Source organism: Cryptomeria japonica, chromosome 4, assembly GCF_030272615.1.
Source record: "Cryptomeria japonica chromosome 4, Sugi_1.0, whole genome shotgun sequence".
NCBI classification, from domain to species: Eukaryota; Viridiplantae; Streptophyta; class Pinopsida; order Cupressales; family Cupressaceae; genus Cryptomeria; species Cryptomeria japonica.
Window position 1 is genome coordinate 656,220,460 of NC_081408.1, and position 19,943 is coordinate 656,240,402.

The 19,943-nt window shown below is 38.5% G+C and overlaps 1 protein-coding gene across 1 annotated transcript in view; it reads left to right on the forward strand.

The window, feature by feature from the left end:
* LOC131053574 (3-hydroxyisobutyryl-CoA hydrolase 1) overlaps window positions 1–19,943 on the forward strand; it is a 236,623-nt gene that overhangs the window by 155,673 nt on the left and 61,007 nt on the right. Inside the window, exon 9 of the mRNA XM_057988201.2 lies at window positions 9,431–9,516. Coding sequence (XP_057844184.2) covers window positions 9,431–9,516 — 86 coding nt within the window. The remainder of the gene's footprint in view (window positions 1–9,430; window positions 9,517–19,943) is intronic.

Sequence of the window (19,943 nt, forward strand, 5' to 3'; positions counted from 1 at the left end):
TTCATGAAATTTTGTTAGCATATCCTCAAAAATGAGAGTCTCCTTGATGGATTGAGCTTCAAACATCTCCTCTAGTCTATCAAAGATAATCTTAGGTGATGTCTCGTCTTCAAGTATAGTCTCGGGAGGTCGGAGCTGATGATGGATCATATCACTCACAGTAACTTGCTTATCTAGAAAAAAATTTGGCAGTGATTCCATTTGCGTTTCCTCTACAAGATCCTTCAATGCTTCCTCAAATAGCATAATGGTGATGAAATCTTCAAGCGCCCCTTTGAATTGTTCTTCATATCTGGGCTCACTTATGACGATTTGCATCTCTTTGTTCAACATCTCAATTTGATTGTCTTCTTCAATGAGGCCATTTGAAAACTCCTGCAATTCAATCTCAAGGATCTCCTTTTGTAGCATAAACGAGAATTCTTCAAGGGATGAGTCGTCTTCTCCTTTAATTGCTTGTTCAACTCCTGGATCTTCCTTTATCACTGTTTGAGTATTCTCAACTGATTCTTCAACTTTTGTTTCATGGTATTCTTTTTCAGGTGCAAGGCATGGCGAGCTATCCACTGTAATACATTGTTCCTCAGGTGCATTTGTATCGTCAACGTACAATTGATCCTTCTCACATTCAGATGCTGGAGCAATGTCTTGTTCATAGGTTCTCCTAAATTCGGCTGCGAGATGTACACCCCAAGATTTGTTCATAATGCATTCTTCCTCGGACAAAGTTGGCATTCCAAACTGGTTTCTGACTTGATTGATAGCCATTTCACATGCTGAGCAAGTAAATTCAGAGTGCGGTGAGTTGTGAATTCTACACCACAATGGTAGCAATATGTTTTCCAAACGCATTTCACCATCCAAAATGAGTTGACTCTCGATCATCCACATGAAGCTTAGAAGAGGATCTTTGGTTTCTGGGACACTAAAATTGTTTTCTTCTATTTCTGGCCTTTGGACATCCCAAAAGAAGATTTTTCCCTGTGCTGCCGATTCCATCCTTGATAAGTACTTCAAGCAATGCATTTCATCATGTTCCTCTGTCTCGTGGACTCGACACTGCCCTGGTCTTGCGAACTCGGACAATCTGCGTGGATAAAGTTGTGTATCTAATCTCCACCAAAGTTCAGGAAAATCAACATGTTGCTCCTCGTGAAACTGTTGCCGCTCCATTGAGAAATCTTTTCTCTTTTTTTTTTTTTGATTTTTTTTGATTTTTTTTTTTGATTTTCTATTTTTCACTTTTTTTGGATTTTCTGGAATAAGAGAGATCTTGAATATCTCGGATTCAACTTGAACATTCAACTGGTTCCAGCTTGATTTCTTCTTGCGCAAGTCCAACTGACGATCCAACGATCACCTTCCATCGAGTGTTTGAGAAAAAGCTTTCCACTGATCTTCCTTGGATCCAAGAGTTCGTGTTCGCTGTCAGGCACTCCTAATTCAATTCTGCTTCAATTTTGGTCGAGCATGGAGGAAGGTAAAAAGCTCTGGAAAATTTCTTCAAAAGCTATGTGACTTGACAAGATCGAACTTTCAAATGCTCAGCCCTCCTTCTAGCGCCAATTCTGTTGTGCGCGGGAGGAGGGACAAAAGTCCTGCACAACTCCTTGCGAATATGATTATCTATGAACAACTTGATAATGATCGAGGCGTGATAGTACTGCCCTCCCTCTAGCGCCAATTCTGTTGACGTTTATTTTGTACACAATCATACACAGAATAAAATACCCAAGGGTACCTTATCCTCTCTTGAATAAAGTCTCTGATTGCTGAAGATGTCGCAGAAAAGGATCAATCAGGGTGACTCCAATGTTCTTTTATGTAGGGTCTCTACGTGTGGATAGGCTCTCTGTGGTATGATGTGATTTGCTGGAATCACAAGGGGACTTACATTTGATGCCTGAACTTCTGATCTGCTTTGAATATTGCTGGAACACAGGCTCTTACTAGCTTTGACTTGAAAAAAAAGGAAAAAGATGAGGGCGAGGAAAAGATCTAATCTTAACACTAAGAATGTAAGAGCAATGAATGATCTTTGATGAAATTCTAACTAAGTCTTGTTTTGACATCCCAGGACCATCTCCACAAGGTTAGTGCGATCTTCGAAGGAAAGCTTTATGATGTTCAAATCATCACTGCAGGCATAGACACCATCAGGTTGATGCATATCAATGAAGAAGCGACAATTGAAGTTAAGCTTAAGCTGAATGATTCCAGTTGACTACACAAGGCAAGTCTGCAATCAACAAACTGCTAGTAGTATGGATGTACGAATTTCACCATCAATCAAACACATTTCTTCCACTCATCTAATAACATAAAATCAAACATGAGAAGTATAAAGACCATGCAAATTGTCGAATCGACCCATAAATTTCACCATTTCTTCAATGAAGTTACAAGTCTTTTACAACAACATCTTGGCAACAATCTTTGCCTTCTCTCTCTACTCTACTCTAATTGCTATTCTATCTTATTACTTATCTATCTAATTGCTTTCAACTATATTCTAACTCCCTCTAATTCCCTTTACAAAATGAAATGCCAGGGCTTATATAGTGCCCTCAATACAATTCGATGGCTTAGATCAATTCAAGATCAATGGCCAAGATTCAACAATGAAAACCCTAATTAGGGTTTATTACAACCATTACATAACATTTAATGCTTGACCAATGAAATAATTGTATTGCTTGGACACATGTCCTCTCTGGAAAAATCGACCAATGGATAGCTGGGGTAGGTACATCGGAGTTTGTGCCACCTTCCATGAGTTAGGTACATTGAATCTGGAAATGCTGAGGTGGACCACACTGACTGGAGAAGTGATGACTAGGATGCCACCTCATCTGACACTTGTAACTTGGTAAATATTCAACTTGATGTTGTTGAGAAGCTAGCTTTAATTAATTCATCTGGTACTATCTGCTTCTTCAACGAACGCTTTGCTTTGACTTCTTGTGTCCTTGATGTGCAGGACGATTGATGTACCTCGCCTTGGAATACTGGATTGGAGAAGTCGCCCTTGATGACGTTAGTCCAAAGAAGGCCGTCCTTGTCGATGCTAGACTGGATCGAAGAAGGTCGTCCTTGTCCTTGCTTGATCGTCCTTGATCTGGCTTGATTTTCCTTGAGGAGAGTCTTCCGACTTGTAGATCTTTCGAGCTTGGAGTCGCCATCTTGATGCCTCCACTTGAGAACTAAATCTAAGAAAAGATGCAAAATTAAGCCAGTTTGCTAGGCAAAATATGGATCGAAGTCTTCAAAATGTGCTTCTTCTATCAACTTCACCACCTCTAGCCTTCAACGCCTTGAGGAAAATTCGCTCCACCTCTGGCCTTCAACAAAAATCGCTCCTTCCTAGACCAAATTTCGCACCTTGTTGTTCTTCTCCAAATCGTACTTGTGTGAATGAATGAATGATGGATTAAAATCGCTCAACACACCTCTCTTATATGGGCGCTCATCCTTTCATTTCCCTGGGCCGACTTGGAAAAATAGGCCAAAAGATAAATAAAAATTAATAAAAGAAGAGGCCGACTTGATAAAAACATTAAATAATACCCCAAGCGCTCCAATTTTATTTTATTTTTTAAAATAATAATAATTAATTTTAAATGCCTTTATAATTAAAAAATTCGATTTTTTTAGGCTCAAAATTAATTATTAAATACCATGCGCTTTTATTAAATGCCAAAAATATTTCAAGGTTTTATCGAATCTGGCATTTAATGTAATTTGAAGGATATTTGGCGTCCAATCATGAAAAATAATGGCTATTAACAAGATCGCTCTGGTCCCTTGGTGAGGGACAGGAGCGATCTCATTCTAGACCTCACACTTCTTGTTTTTTACGTCCAAGACCTCATTTTTGACGTCCAAGATGGCATTTTTACTTAGAATTTCGAGTTCAATTTATTCGATCTTTGAAATGAGTGCACTTTAAAGCATTTTCGCCCTGGTCCCTTGGTGAGGGACAGGAGCTATTTTGCAAATCCAAGCTTATCCGTCCTTTGTTAGCCTTCCAAATTATATTCAATGGATAAATCATGTTTTCCTTGGTCTCTTCAAATCATAAAATTGTCTTGATCCTGCAAGAACAGTGCAAATTTGAAATTCAAGCTCCGGTCCTTCAGTGAGGGATGGGAGCACTTTTGCAATTACAAGCCAATTCGTCCTTTGCTAGCTTCGAAAATTATCTTCAACGGATCGATTGTGTCTTCCTCCATCCACCTCAAACGCGAAACTTGCTTTCCTTTTGCCAAAAACTTGCCTTGAGGGAAAATCGCTCTGGTCCCTTGGAGAGGGACAAGAGCGCCCTAGCCAATCACCTTGGTCCCTTGGAGAGGGACAGGGGCGAACTTGTTACTTAGGCCAATTTTCTTCATTGTGGCGTACTTAAGTTATATTCAACGGGCAAAACATACTTCCCTTGACCTCCTCAAATCGCAAAACCACTTAAATCTTGCAAGGATAATGCGAAATTGGAATTCAAGCTCCGGTCCTTCAGTGAGGGATAGGAGCGATTTTTGCTCTCAGGGCCAAATCTTTTTACTTTTCACTTCAAATTTCCTTCGCTGAGGAAAATATCATCTCTTTACACGCCATGAATAAAAGTTCGAGTCCAAACAAGGTCTAAAAATGTGTATATGAATAAAATCGCTCTGGTCCCTTGGTGAGGGACAGGAGCGAATTTACCTTTCTAGACAAATACTCCATCATTTCATCGTCCTTAATCAAGTCTGGATGCTCTATCACGTTCATTTTGTCCTCCATCATGCCTTTGATGTCTCAATTTGTCCAAACAAGGTCAGGAATGACTCCACTAAGCCTTTTCGCTCTGGACCCTTGGAGAGGGACAGGAGCGGTTTTCGCTCTGGATCCTCAGTGAAGGACAAGAGCGAATTTTGACTTTTTGAACTCTCTATCAGGATAATTTTTATGGAATATAACATTTAAGTATAAGTGACATTTCTTATACTTTAAGTTATATTCCATATATACTTTCAGGATGTTTGAGAGTGGTTTCAAGCCTCCAGGAGTTATATTGCAAAATCTAGTTTTTGGAGGTTTGTCAGTTTCCAGACTTAGTCAAATTCAGGATCAGGACATTCCAGACTTAGCCAAATTTCAGGATCAGGACTTCACTCCAGCAGGACCTACTATCCTATTGATCTCCCGACAGCACTCAAAATGCAAAGGCTAACTAACAAAACCCTAAAAGACCAAAAAACAAACCCTAAAAAGCAAAAAACAGGGGTCCCCATTTGCAATGGGGCGATGTGTGAAAACGTCACAACAAACCCTCTGATTGATGAAATGGTGACTAGGATGCCACCTCAACTTGCACTTGTGGACAGGATGAATGAGTAAATAATATCTCTTGATACTTAACATTATCCAACTTCAGCAGTGATGATGATCTTCTAACTTTGATTAACTCTTGTGAAACTATCTTCTTTAATATCATCAATGCCGAAAGCCATGAGGGTGCAGGGTGTAGATTTTGACTTCCTCTTAGTTTTGGATCTTGATATTGGCTTGGAATGAACCCTTTTGTCATGAATTCTTCTTCACTCCTTTGGAATTCTTTCTTTGTGATTCCCTTCATGTTTTGGATTCTTTCATTTACATCCCTGGATGTGTGGATCATGTTCTTCAGTAGTCACCTTCCTTGATATCATTATGCTTGCCGATGAAGTTTTCTTCTTGAAGTTGCATGGTGGTGGGGTGTTGTAATCCTCCCTCTCTTATTCCTTCAAGGTGTTGCTTTGCAATTTGCCTCATCTTCCTTTCACATCTGCAAAACAAAACAAATATGGCATCAAACATACATGATATATAACCTTCATAATCTCTTAATTTGACACGGTCTCTTATTTTATGTGTTGCAGGTCTGATAGGCACACGGACACCTATAGGGGAGATCGCTCTTAAGAAGGATCAAAGGAATGGAATTTCGCTCCTATCATAGAGCAAAGGAAGTTCTGCAACACTTAGCAAAACTTGGCATACGAAACTTACCTCTTAATAAAGTGCAATCAACTTCCTTGGATGACAAAAGAAGAAATTCTCTCTTGTGGATGAGCAATGGAAGTGATTTTCGCTCCTAAGGAGGGCCAAAGGAAATTAGGTTCAAATCACCTTCCAATCTGCTCTTAGCCCTATTTCATCAATTTTTCTCTCTTTTACCACTCATGCCTCAAGGTTTCTCATCCTCCTAACATGAAAATCCTTCAAATGATTTCCAAAGTGTGCCTTATAATCCATTTCGCTCTCATAAAGGAGTAAAGGAAGGCAAAATCGCTCCAATTGAGGAGCAAAGGAAGTGACATTAATTTCAGCCCACTTAGTTATCAATTTACCCTCTTGTGCCTTGAAATGCTTTAAATCATCATCAAAATGCTTAATGAAGGATTTTCGCTTTCAAGGAGAGCAAAGGAAGGTAATTACGCTCCTAGGAAGGAGCAATGGAAGCACTTTTTGCTCAAAGGGGAGGGCAATGGAATTTTTTTGATACTTAGCCAATCGTCACACACACTCTTCATTCCACCAACTCATTCCTTAAGTTTTAGTCTTTATGTGCGAAATTCATTAGATCACCTTCATCTAATGCTTTGAGGATGATTTCGCTCCTAACCAAGGGCAACGGAAGGGAAATTCGCTCCTAAAGGATAGCAAAGGAAGTAACTTCAAATTCACTATTCATCATCCTAAGTTTGGGGTATTTTGTTATCTACGCATGTTAAGGTATCAAAACAACCTTAAGGAAGGCTCATAATCAATTTCGCTCCTAAGCTCAAGCAAAGGAAGGCAAATTTGCTCCCAATGAGGAGAAATTGAAGTGAAAATTGTTCCAAATGAGGAGCAAAGGAAGTCATTGCAATTTGGACACTTAGTTCAATCTCATCCACTTACCTTCATTCCATTGGCCCAAACCTTTAAGTATTTTAGCCATCCATGCGTGAAATTGTGTCAAATTGACTTCAAGGCTTTAGAAGGAATTTTGCTCTCAACCAAGAGCAATGGAAGTGAAATTCGCTCCTAGAGGGAGCAAAGGAAATGACCTCAAATTCAATACTTAACTTAATTTCTTCCATTTACCCTTCATTCCATCCCCTCAAATGCATCAAACCACCTTCACGTGATGCCTTAGAGGTGAATTCGCTCTCATGGAAGAGCAATGGAAGAGTATTTCGCTCTTGGGAGGGAGCAAAGGAAGTCTTTTTCGCTTTTGGAGAGGAGCAATGGAAATGATCCCAAGTTCGCCCCTCTATCTCAGTCTTATCAACTCATACAAAAGGGTTTTGGTTTCATGCACAAAAAGGTTATGAAAAGCCCTCAATGAATGCTTTGGAGATGATTTCGCTCCTAACCAAGGGCAATGGAAGGGATATTCGTTCCCAAAGGAGAGCAAAGGAATTGTTTTTCGCTCCTGGAGAGGAGCAATGGAAGTAACTTTCAAATTCACCATCGTGATGCTTCCCTTTGTTAAAATCATGATGCTCTAACCTATTTCCTTGATCAAAATGATGTTAGAGGCACTTAAGCTTATTTCTTACCCTCAAATATGCAAAGGAAGAGAATTTCGTGCCTGTGAAGGAGCAAAGGAAGTCCATTTTGCTCTTGAGAAGGAGCAAAGGAAATGACCCCGTACTTAGCTCAAATTCATGATTGTTGCGCGAGGATTGCATTTGTCACTCAAATTAAGACATCATATGATGATCAAATGGGGTTTTAGAAGTCTTTGGAGGGCTAGGAGAGGGATTTTGCTCGTTCTCAGGAGCAAAGGAAGCAAAATTCGCTCCAAGATTGGAGCAAATGAAGTAAATTTCACTCCTAGAGAGGAGCAATGGAAATTTTCGCACACTTGGTCAAATTTTGCTTCTGTATCTCACCTCTTACTGACGTACAATTGGGTCACTTGGATGATGAAGGAACACCTGCATATTTAGCTAGACTTGATCTAAGGGATTCCTCCATCAAATTCTTTTCTATCTCTTGCTTATGCCAAGCTAACGAGCAAGGTCAGTCAACTTAGGAAGTTCGCCCCTCTAAAGGATCAAAGGAAGTTTATCAATCTTAATCTCATCTTCCTCATGCTACCTTCCTCTAGAAAAACTGCAATCACTCTGCTTTGATGGCCAAGGAAGGAATTCGCTCTAAAACCAAGGCAAAGGAAGTTCGCTCCAAAGCATGAGCAATGGAAGTTTTCCCATACTTGGACAAATTTCACCCTATGTGACCCTCTTGACTTGATCGAGTTAGAACTATATTTGGAGGATTCTCAATAAGATTGAAGGTGGGTGACTTATACGTCAGGGACAACCCCCATTTCATTACAGATCAAGGGCCTCCTTAAAAAGCATTGTTGCTTTCTTTTTTGTACTAAAATACACACATGCAATATTCCTTGGGCAACATTGAAATCTGCATTGACCTAAAGGTCTCCAAGTCCCTCACACTTAGATTCAAAGTGTTCAAGGCCTTGGATGTGCCATATGAACCTATTGAAAAATAGGTAGAGCATTCAAGACTGAAACTACATCATATTTGAATTCATAGATGATAACAAATATGTAAACTAATATTAATGATCATCAATATAGATGATGATAGAATACAATGGCTTTTATAAAGCCTTTACACTTTTCAACTTCTTATGCAACTACCCAAACCAAATAACTTGCTACGGGAAACCATTTCTGCACAACTAACCACTAACAAGTTTATTTATTTATTAACATACTAACATGATAATTTATTATTTACTTATCTAAATGATACACTATATAATGTAATCTATATTTCCAGCATAACGTGTAAAATAACACTTTCGATAAGCCATAGTCTTGTTTCCATTACATCTATACATTAAGAGACTTTTTGATGGTCCATTTTAAGGTAGCACCCATTTTCCTTCTTTGTTGAAAATTTAGGTGTAGTTCTTATTCTTTAGGCATGATAGTGTAGAAATTTATGAAGTTCTGCTTTGAAGATTTGTGCTGTTTGTTTAGCCACTACTATTTTGGGAGAATGGATTTTCTTTTGGGAATTTTAGGGAGGCTTAGAGCTGTTTATAGCTGACTGATGCAATTAGAATGAATATATACAAACAAGTATTGTTATAAATATGGCTAGTTACATTGCTATGGACAATTTGTGCATAGAACCCTCATAATAGCTAGTTGCATTGTAGCCAAAATTGCTCTTTTATGTTGTAAATGCTGTATATAACCAGACAATGAAGGATTTGATCTTGAACCTCTTAGGAGACATGGCACAATCTTTCTCAACTCCCTTGCATTGCTAATCTTGCTATTCAATTTTGGTAGTTTTGTTTGTATGAAAATTAATACCTTCCTACTGCATCATTGTCCATTTTTACAATTCTTTGCACTTGTTTGACAGGGTTTCTATTTTGCAGGTGAATATGTGGGTCTGACCGGCGTGAGATTGGATGGAGCAGAATTAGTCACTTGCGGTCTTGCAACTCATTTTGTGCATTCTACGGTATTGTTTACATTTGTCAATTTAAATGTGTATAATATGGAACAATTATTTAAGAACAGTTTTGTTTGAAAATTTAAGCATATTTTCAGTCTGTATTTTTGATCTAACATTTAGTGCAGTGCCCTTGGGATCCATTGGTTTGATGCATTAAAGACCAAGAACCTGAAAAGAACCCAAAAAATACTAGGATGGGGAGGGGGAAGGTGAATTAGTACTTTAAACTTTTTAATAAATTGAAACCACAAAAAACATAGAAGAGCAATCAACAAGATGCAAACACCGAAATTTCTTGTGGAAAATCCTTTCAGGTAGAAAACCATGGCACACAAAACTTTTATTCACTGAAACTGGGCACCAACTTAGATTACACAAGTGAGCACCAACTCGTCTTGAATCACGAATAGCACCAGTGAAGCACCTATTCCACAAAAATGAGGCACCAACCTCAGAATCTCTAATTTTGATAAGTTTCTCTTCTTTAATTCATAGAATTTTCCTTAGCACGACTCCTTTAATATGGTTACAAATCTATCATAGAACTCTCCTTTTCACAACTTATACAATCTGGTTACAAATCTGTCATAGAACTCTCAACCTCTTGGTCCTTTTAATGCTACACAATGTATTTAGTACAATCTGATTACAAATTTCTCATAACTAATACAATCTGATTACAAATTTCTCATAGAACTCTCAACCTCTTGGTCCTTTTAATGCTACACAATGTATTTAGTACTCCTCTATTATGACTTAGCATCTTCACACCTTGCCTATATCTCTAGTCAGGATGTTCTGCTCCCTTCTTGATATGTCAAACCCACAGTACAAACTTCTATATCCAGTCCGATTCCGTTCTCAAGGCACTCCTTGTTATCAATAGCTGGCAGTATATCTATTAACTCTCCAACACATAAGCCACAATATATACCTTTTTTTCACTAAGGAAGAGAAGAAACAGATCATTAAATATTTTCTTTAGAATATATAAATGGTTCCTTTAGAACCTGAAGCCGTCGCCCAAAAATAGAGTAAAGAATAAATGAATTTGATTAAAAAACAAAAGCTCAACAATAAGTTATGGCCCCGTCCAAACACATGGAGTACGTGCGTTTTAACTTAGCCACCATTCACCAGGCACTATCGTGGCAAAAATCAATTGATACAATTCCACTTTTGAATTTAAATCACGAAGCATTATTGCACCAGAAAAAATAATACAATTCCACTAAAATCGCAACAGCTTAAATAGATCACCAATATTCCATGGTGATGAGTCACTCAAGAGTAGACAAGTAGGCAGGTGACATGGACAAGCATCCAGCTCATTTTGACACCCAAGGAGCTCAACCACACAACCGAGTAGCTTAATCAGACAACCAGGTAGCTCAACTAGGCAGACAAGTAGCTCAAGCAAGTAGGCAAGTAGCTCAAGCAAGTAAACAAGTAGCTCAACTAGGTAGGCAAATAGCTCAAGCAAACAAATAGGCAGCTCATTTCAATTTTCTATGTAATGTCCCCCAAATCCGCAATCTAAAAAAAAACATATAAACAATGAATTTCAACAATTGATTTTGGTATGGATGATTTACCTAGAGTGTAATTAGCCAATTCACTTAAGGTCACTTGTTATCAATAAGTCAATTCCCATATTTAGTTCCTAATGAGATCAAGAGGTCTAGCTGCAATAGGATGCCCGTAGTGCTTATCAGGCCCAAGGGCGGTACACTCCCCCTTGGCCCAACCGTCGGCAGACCTTTAGTCATCCGCAGTGGGTGGCCTACCTGACAGAGGCCTAGTTCTTGTTATCCTTATTACTCTATTCTTCATTAATCTCATTAGGTTTGGATATGCAAATTGTCTCATTCATTAACATGGTAATATCTTAATTCATTCCTACTAGTCCTTAATTGAATAATGCTGTTTATTCCTCAAATTGTAGTTGTAATCTATTTATTAGTTAATTTAGTCCATGGAAATTTATTCACATTGTATACCCATATATATATATATATATTATATGTTAATATATTATATTGATTTTCATTATATTAATCTCTATACCATTGTATTCTAGCCATATCTATGTATATTCTAGCCACATCTATGTATATGCTATGTACTAAATTAAATAAACTACATACATTTATGTATTGATGGTTTTAATGAACATCTACCCTTAGGTATGTAACCCTACTGATTTACAAATAAACTTACTGCAGAAGTAATATTGGCGGATGAGTGACTTACCTGTGTACTTCCCGCTTTTGACTTTGTCTTCACCCGATCCTATCCCTTGTGCATTTCTCCTTTTTTTTTCTGACTTCCGCCTCACGTCATGCTCTAAATACCAATCGGGAGGGGTTGGCGTGGACCCGACCATGGGTCGTGACTGCTGAGGGAGGGGTGAGCGGTGGTGACTATTGGAGTCATCGCTCCCTGGTTCCCCCCGTAACTCCTTTCGGCGCCTTAAACCTTACGCACCGCATCATGCCTTAAACTATACGCATTGTATCACATATAATGTGATTTGCTGGGTAAAATATGCTCGTAATAATATTTAAGGTTTTTAACATTATTTTATAAGGCATTGATATATTGTAAGTATTTTGTTTTTGTATATTGATATGGTTCTATTTAATAATATCGCATGTGATAATATAATAATAATAATTATAATGCATTAAGTTTTATATTGTATATTTATAGTTTATATTTATTTAGTAACACATTATCTGGTAAATGTTATGTATCAATAAATATATATTTATTTAACAATATTTTATGGTAAAGTTAATTTAAGAGTTAATAATTAAAACATGATCATTATATTAATATAAACAAGGAGTCATTTCCTATTTAAATAATGGAAGGTATAAATGTTATCTTTTATTAAATAATTACAAAAATGTGGGGTTATGACAGCCCTCCCTACTCAAAATTGCTTGTCCTCAAGCAATCTGGGATTAAGATGATTAATGGTCTCATCTCCCTCCCATGTGGCATCTTCCCTAGGAAGGTTCTTCCATTTGACTAAGTACTCCGTTATGGTCCTCCTTCTTAATTCTCTTTCTCACTTGTCAAGGATGAGCTCAGGCTCCAAAATCAACTTCCCTTCATTATCAATTGGGGGTAGCTCGGTACAAGGGGAAATGTGTAGACCCAAAAGCTTTTTTAGTTGGGATACATGAAACACATTGTGTATTTTACTGTGATCTGGTAGCTCCAATTCATAGGCCACTTCACCTATCCTTCTCAAAATTTTATAAGGACCATAGAATCGTGGTTTCAATTTCTCAGCTCCACTGATTTTAATGGATGACTGCTTATAAGGTTGGAGTCTTAAAAATACCAAGTCTCCTACTTCAAAAGATCTTTCAATTCTTTTTTTGTTTGCATACAGTTTCTGTTGATTTTGTGCTTGGTGAAGATTATCTTTAAGGGCATTCATGATATCCGTGTTTTGCTGGAGGAAATCTTTTGCACCTGGTACATGACTTTCTGAGCGGATGAGATCCCCAAAGGATGTTGCTTCATACCCGTAGAGGGCTTTAAAGGGACTCATTCTAATTGACATATGATGGGTTGTGTTGTAACAATACTCTCCAAGATGAAGCCATTTTACCCAAGCATTCTGCTGACCTGAAACATAATTCCTTAGATAACCTTCTATCCATTTGTTTACGATTTCCGTTTGCCCATCGGTCTGTGGATGATAACTGGTACTTGGCGTTAACTCTGTCCCCGCTAGCTTGAATAGTTCTTGCCAAAATATGCTAAGAAATCGTCTATCTCTGTCACTCACAATATTCTTGGGTAAACTGTGTAGCTTGAAGATTTCCTTAAAGAAGATGTCGACCACTTGTGATGCTCCGAAACTTGAAGGAATGGCCATAAAATGTGCATATTTCGTTAATCTGTCTACTACTACAAAAATGCAATCTTTATTCTGTACCTTTGGGAGTCCTGTTATGAAGTCCATGGATATACTCTCCCATTTTTGATTTGGGATGGGTAGTGGTTGGAGTAATCCTGAAGGAAAAGTGTGTTCTTCTTTATTTCTTTGACACACCATGCACTCTTGGGTGTGCCTCAGTACATCTTCCTTTAGCCCCTTCCATGAAAATCTTTCTCTGATCTGCTTGTAGGTCTTATGATACCCTTGATGACCTGCTAAAGGAAGGTCATGATAAGTCCTTATAATGTCTACTTTCATATTTGATCCGGATGGAATATAGATTCTGTTTTTGTAGAGGATGAGGTCATCAATTACCCGGTAATTTTCATCTGTTTCTTTCCCATCTAGAATGTTGCTAGAGAATTTGTCTTTGGCATATTTGGTACTTAGAGCTGCCTTCCAATCTGTAGATAGGACTGATAAAGACCCCAAGTAGGGCTTCCTTGAGAGGGCATCTGCCACAACATTATACTTCCCTTTCATACATTCTATGTCGAAATTATATGCCTGAAGTTTACTCACCCATTTCTGTTGTCTATCATTTAAATCTTTTTGATTGAGAAAGAACTTCAAGCTGTTATGATCAGTTTTAACTATAAACTTGGTATTGTCTAAACTTCTCTAATGCATGCATAATAGCTAGCATTTCTTTATCATAAACTGAATAGGTCCTTTCTGTGTCTCTAAGTTTCTTGCTTTCAAAAGCTATGGGATGTTTCTTTTGCATTAAGACAGCTCCGATGCCTTCTCCCGAGGCATCACAATAAAGCTCAAAAGGTGCTGAGAAGTCCGGAATTGCTAAGACGGGGCAAGAACTCATCACCTCTTTAAGCTTTTCAAATGCGGATTGGGCTTCATTTGACCATAAAAATGCTCCCTTCTTAGTTAAATTGGTTAAGGGAGAAGTTAACTTCGAAAATCCTTTAACAAATCTTCTATAGTAACTGCATAAACCTAGGAAACCTCTGAGATGAGTGAGGGTTCGGGGCTTTGGCCAGTTTTTGATGGCTTCAATTTTTTCTTCATCCACCTTAACTCCATGGGTACTGATCTTATGACCAAGATACAAAATTTCTTCCATCCCAAACTCACATTTTGACATTTTGGCAAAAAGAGAATGTTGTTCAAGTAGGCCCAATATTTCATCTATATGTCTCAAGTGTGCTTCCCAAGTTTTGTTGTAAATCAATATATCATCAAAAAATACTAACAGGAACTTCCTTAACTGCCCCCTGAAGATGTGGTTCATGCATGACTGGAAGGTGGCAGGGGCATTTGTAAGGCCAAATGGAAGGACCAAAAACTCAAAGTGGCCATAATGGCATCGGAATGCTGTTTTTTGAACATCTTCCTTCCTCAATCTTATTTGATGGTATCCTGATCTCAAATCTATTTTTGAGAAGTATACTGCTCCATGTAATTCATCTATAAGTTCATCCACCCTAGGGATGGGGTATCGGTTTTTTATAGTCTTCTTATTGAGTGCTCTATAATCAATGCACATCCGCATGGTCCCATCCTTCTTTTTTACCAATACAACGGAGGAGGCGAAAGGACTGGAGCTAGGTTGAATGTGCCCCATTTCTAGAAGCTCTTTGATAGCTTTCTCAATTTCTTCCTTATAGCCCCTTGGATGGCGATAAGGGGTGGAGATTACTGGTTTTGCACCTTCTTCAAGTTCAATAGTGTGTTCAAAACCTCTTTTGGGTGGCAGTCCTTTTGGGATGTTTTCAAACACCCGTTTATGTTTTCTAATAATGGGTTTAATATCAATATGAATGGCTTCCCCTTGGTTTGAAGTTTGGTCTAGTACCATGCATTGGGCAGCCCACTCTCCTTGACTACGTCTAAAAATCCTTTCCATTCTTTTGGAGGTTACCATTCTGGTTGTGCCATCATGCAACCCTTTGATTAGTACCTCCTGCCCATTTTGAGTGAAACATAATTCCAATTTGGGGTGATCGAGGTAGAATCTTCCCAAGGAGTGTATCCAATGAATTCCTAGGATTACGTCTGAATCCCCTAACTCGACCACATAGAAATCTTCTTTGGTGGGGTATTTCCCTAATGTTATGCTTAATTGAAGGATTTTTTTGTTACACAAGGAAGTGGATCCATCGGCAAGGGCTACTTGGAACCCTTTAAACTCCTGTGTTGTTAGTTTCAACCTCTTAACCAAGCTTTTATCAATAAAGTTGTGGGTAGCCCCGCTATCCAGTAGTGCAATTACTCTCTGCCCTTTGATCACACTTTTGATTCTAAAGGGATGGTGTTTTGAGGCTACGGAAATTGCTGCTAATGATACTTGCACGTCTTCGGTAAGTTTTTTCTTTTTGCTTGGGGGTTCATTGAGTTCTTCTTCTTCATTGCTAGATAAGGCTTCCAAGTTGTGTGCTTGGCTCTTCCTCCCACATATGTGACCCAGTTGCCACTTGTCTTTGCACTTAAAACACAAATTTTTTCTTCTAAGCATATCTCTTTCATTTCCCTCTTTGCAAATGTGGCCACGTTCCCATTTCTCATGACAATGGTAACATACGTTTTTTCTCTTAAGTTCTTCTTTTTCTTTAGCGGTGTCTCCCTTTCAAAAATAGATGAATTTCGCTAGGCAAAGTGTAGATCATAGCCTCCTCTTGGATGAATCACGCCTCCTCTAGCTTCAAAAGAATTTCACCTTCCACTAGCTTCTCCAAAATCTGGAAATTCACCTTCAATCTAGCAAGAAATTCGCCTCTCCAATTTGCTCCTCCAATTCGCATTTTAAAACAATGAATGAATGATTTGCATTTGTCCACAACACTCCTCTCTTATAGAGCGCTCAACTTCTTCAACCATGAGGCCGACCTAGCAAATAAGCCTTAAAATAAAATATAAAAAATACTAAGAAGAAGGCCGACTTGATAAATAAAGACAAAATAATGCCTTGTGCGCTCTACCTTTAATTTTTAATTATTTAAATTCAAAATTAATTTTAGATGCCTCCACAATAAAAGTTCGATTTTTTGAGGCTCAAAATTAATTTACTAAATGCCAATATGTTCTTTATTAAATGCCAATTTAATTAATTTTTTCAAATATTTTGAAGTTGGCAAGTTTGGTATCTCATGCGATTTGGAGGATATTAATGTTTAAAATATGGTAAAAAATGAAGAACGCCACTAACTTCGCCCTGGACCCTTGGAGAGGGACAAGAGCGATTTTTCAATCTAGTCCTTGCATACCTCCCTTTTTCTGCCCAAAACTTCATCTAGACATTTAAATGGCATTTTTAACTGGATTTTTTGAGTTTGATTTCACTTGATCTCTAAGAGGAAGGTGCCTTTAAGACTTTTTCGCCTTGGACCCTTGGAGAGGGACAGGAGCGATTTTTACTTTTGCTCTTATTCCTTCGTCCTTTTAATTGCCAACTCTCAATGTGGGGTAAGTGATGATCTCTTTCATCCATTCCATACATGTTTAACTTGTTTTTGCAAGGCAAAATAGTTGTTCCAAAGCTTTTCGCCCTGGGCCTTCAGTGAAGGACAGGAGCGACTTTTGCATTTTAGCCTAGGATTAGCAAATTTTGAAGTCAAATCTTTGTTCACCATGCCTTAGAAGACTTTTTCATCCTTGCACAATCTTGCCTTAGTGTAACCTTGGAGGGAAGTTATTGGTTTTGTAAAAATCGCCCTGGACCTTCAGCAAGGGACAGGAGCGCCTTTTGTCATCTTGGTATATTTCCTTGCTTGTGGACCACTCAAATTATATTCAACGCACAAATCATGTTTTCCTTGATCTCTTCAAATCATAAAATCATTTTGATCTTGCAAAAATAGTGCAAATTTGAAATTCAAGCTCTGCTCCTTCAGTGAGGGACAGGAGCGCCTTTTATCACTTGGGTTGATTTCCTTCTTTGTGGACCACTCAAATTATATTCAATGGACAAAACATGCCCTCCTTGATCTCTTCCAATCATAAAATTGTCCTGATCCTGCAAGAACAGCGCAAATTTGAAAATCAAGCTCCGGTCCTTCAGTGAGGGACAGGAGCGATTTTTGTCACCATGATCAAATTGTCTCATCTTTCATCTCGAAATTCTTTTGCTAGGGAAGATTTCATCTTACTTCACGCTATGAATAAGAGTTAATGTCCAAAAAGGTCTAAAATTGTGCATATAAAGAAAATCGCTCTGGTTCCTTGGAGAGGGACAGGAGCGCCTTTGACCTTCTAGGCAAAAACTTCATCATTTCATTGTTTTTAATCAAGTCTGGATGCTTTATCACGTTCATTTCGTCCTCCACCATGCCTTTGATGTTCCAATTTGACCAAACAAGGTCAGGAATGACTCCAATAAACCTTTTCGCCCTGGACCCTTGGTGAGGGATAGGAGCGATTCGCCTTGGACCTCCTGAGAGGGTTAGGAGCGAAATTCGCTCTGGATCCTCAGTGAAGGACAGGAGCGAAATTTGACTTTTTGAACTCTCTATCAGGATAATTTTTATGGAATATAACATTTAAGTATAAGTGATCTTATACTTTAAGTTATATTCCATATATACTTCAGGATGTTTGAGAGTGGTTTCAGACCTCCAGGAGTTATATTGCAAAATCTAGTTTTTTGAGGTTTTTCAGTTTCCAGACTTAGTCAAATTTCAGAATCAGGACTTTCAGACTTAGCCAAATTTCAGGATCAGGACTTTCAGACTTAGCCAAAATTTCAGGATCAGGACATCACTCAAGCAGGACCTGCTATCCTATTGATCTCCCCAACAGCACTCAAAAAATGCAAAGGCTAACCGACAAAACCCTAAAAGACCTAAAAAAAACAAACCCTAAAAAGCAAAAAGCAGGGGTCCCCATTTGCAATGGGGCGATGTGTGAAAACGTCACAACATCTAGGGCCACCTTGAATAAATGTTCCTGAAACATTTCAGAGATAAAGACTCAATTGACACCTAGAACCTCCGGAAAATTCAACCTAGCTCATCAAGAGATTAGAAAATGTACTCAAAGTGGAAGAAGAATCCCCAATCAGATCAAAATACTTAGTCTTTGATTACCCAGGTGTGTGCAAGTGTATTCATTCCTCTCGACAAGACAATTATGACCCTCAGGTTCCCCTGTGATCGGCTACGTAGTTTATCTAAACTTCAAAAGCATCCTGGATAGAGCCTCGCTGCCAGCTAGACGTCCATAGTCCCGACGAGGTTATCGCCGCAAGCTCACGAACATTGCTCCATTGCCAGCCAGGCGTCTATAGCCCCGATGGAGTTATCCGTATATTCCCCTTAGCCAATTTTGATATTTCATTTCATTTCATTTTTCTCATTTTTCTCTTTCATTTTCTCATTTTTTCTTTTTGATATTGCTTTTTCATTCCGTCAATTCCTTTGGCTCGTAAGCAGTGAAGCTTACTAGGGTTTGAGGATTGCGGTGGCGCTGAAGCCAGATTTTAGTTTTTTCACCAATCACAGCTTTGCTTGATAACCATAATGACTCGGAGTCTATTAATGTGTGAAGATATAGTATTCAATAGATGTTGGCATTAAGATACAGAAAATGATTCCCTTCCAAGTCAAATACAGGTCCTGATCAGATGATAAAACTGGAAAGGAACAACCTCGGATTCCGAGCACTTCATGAATAGATATCTAGGAAATGAGTCTAACATAAGATCCAGGATGTAGCCAATGTGTGAGCAACAACACAAACGCCTTTCTCACGAATGGAGGCTCCCACTCAAGACACCTAAACTAAAGCAAACGACCGACGGACTAACCCAAAGCAAACTAAACTAAAGTGCACACCAAAAGCAAACTACCAAAAGGAGGCAAACAACTAAACTACCCGAGCCACACTAGATCATGAGTCAAATGACTCAAGGCAAATTAAGAACAAGGCTCAAAAGACCTCTAACTAAAGGCACGAAAAGAAAACCTACTCTAAACCTATATACAAGAGTCCCAGACTCAACACGACTCAAAGAAGCAAAATATGTACATGACTTTACATGATTTCTCAGGTTGTGCAACAGGAGCATGGCAAACGTGATGGTTCTCAATCGGGCAAATTCATCCTTAAACACAGATAGGCAAACTCTCACCATGCATCTCTCATACTCAGGCAAATTTTCACTCAAAATGATCAACTAGGGTAATTCGTTAGGACCATGATCAATCCAGATGCAAGTTGTTTTCCCAAAATCCCCATAATCAAAATCATAATAACTTTCAAAGCTAGGATTAAGGAAAGAGACAACCTGGCATATTTCAGGGTCAGACGGAACTGTATTGTCGGAAGCGAGGTCACCAACTACTTCAGGAGGTCGCCATTGGTGATGAACTATTCCACGAGCATTCACAACGTGTTGATCTTGATTAGGAAGTTCTTCTAGAAACAAGCTCAGCGCCCCTTTGAATAACTCAAGATTCTCTATTTTCATTGAGATATCTTGCATAAACCAGGCATCTTCATGAAATTTTGTTAGCATATC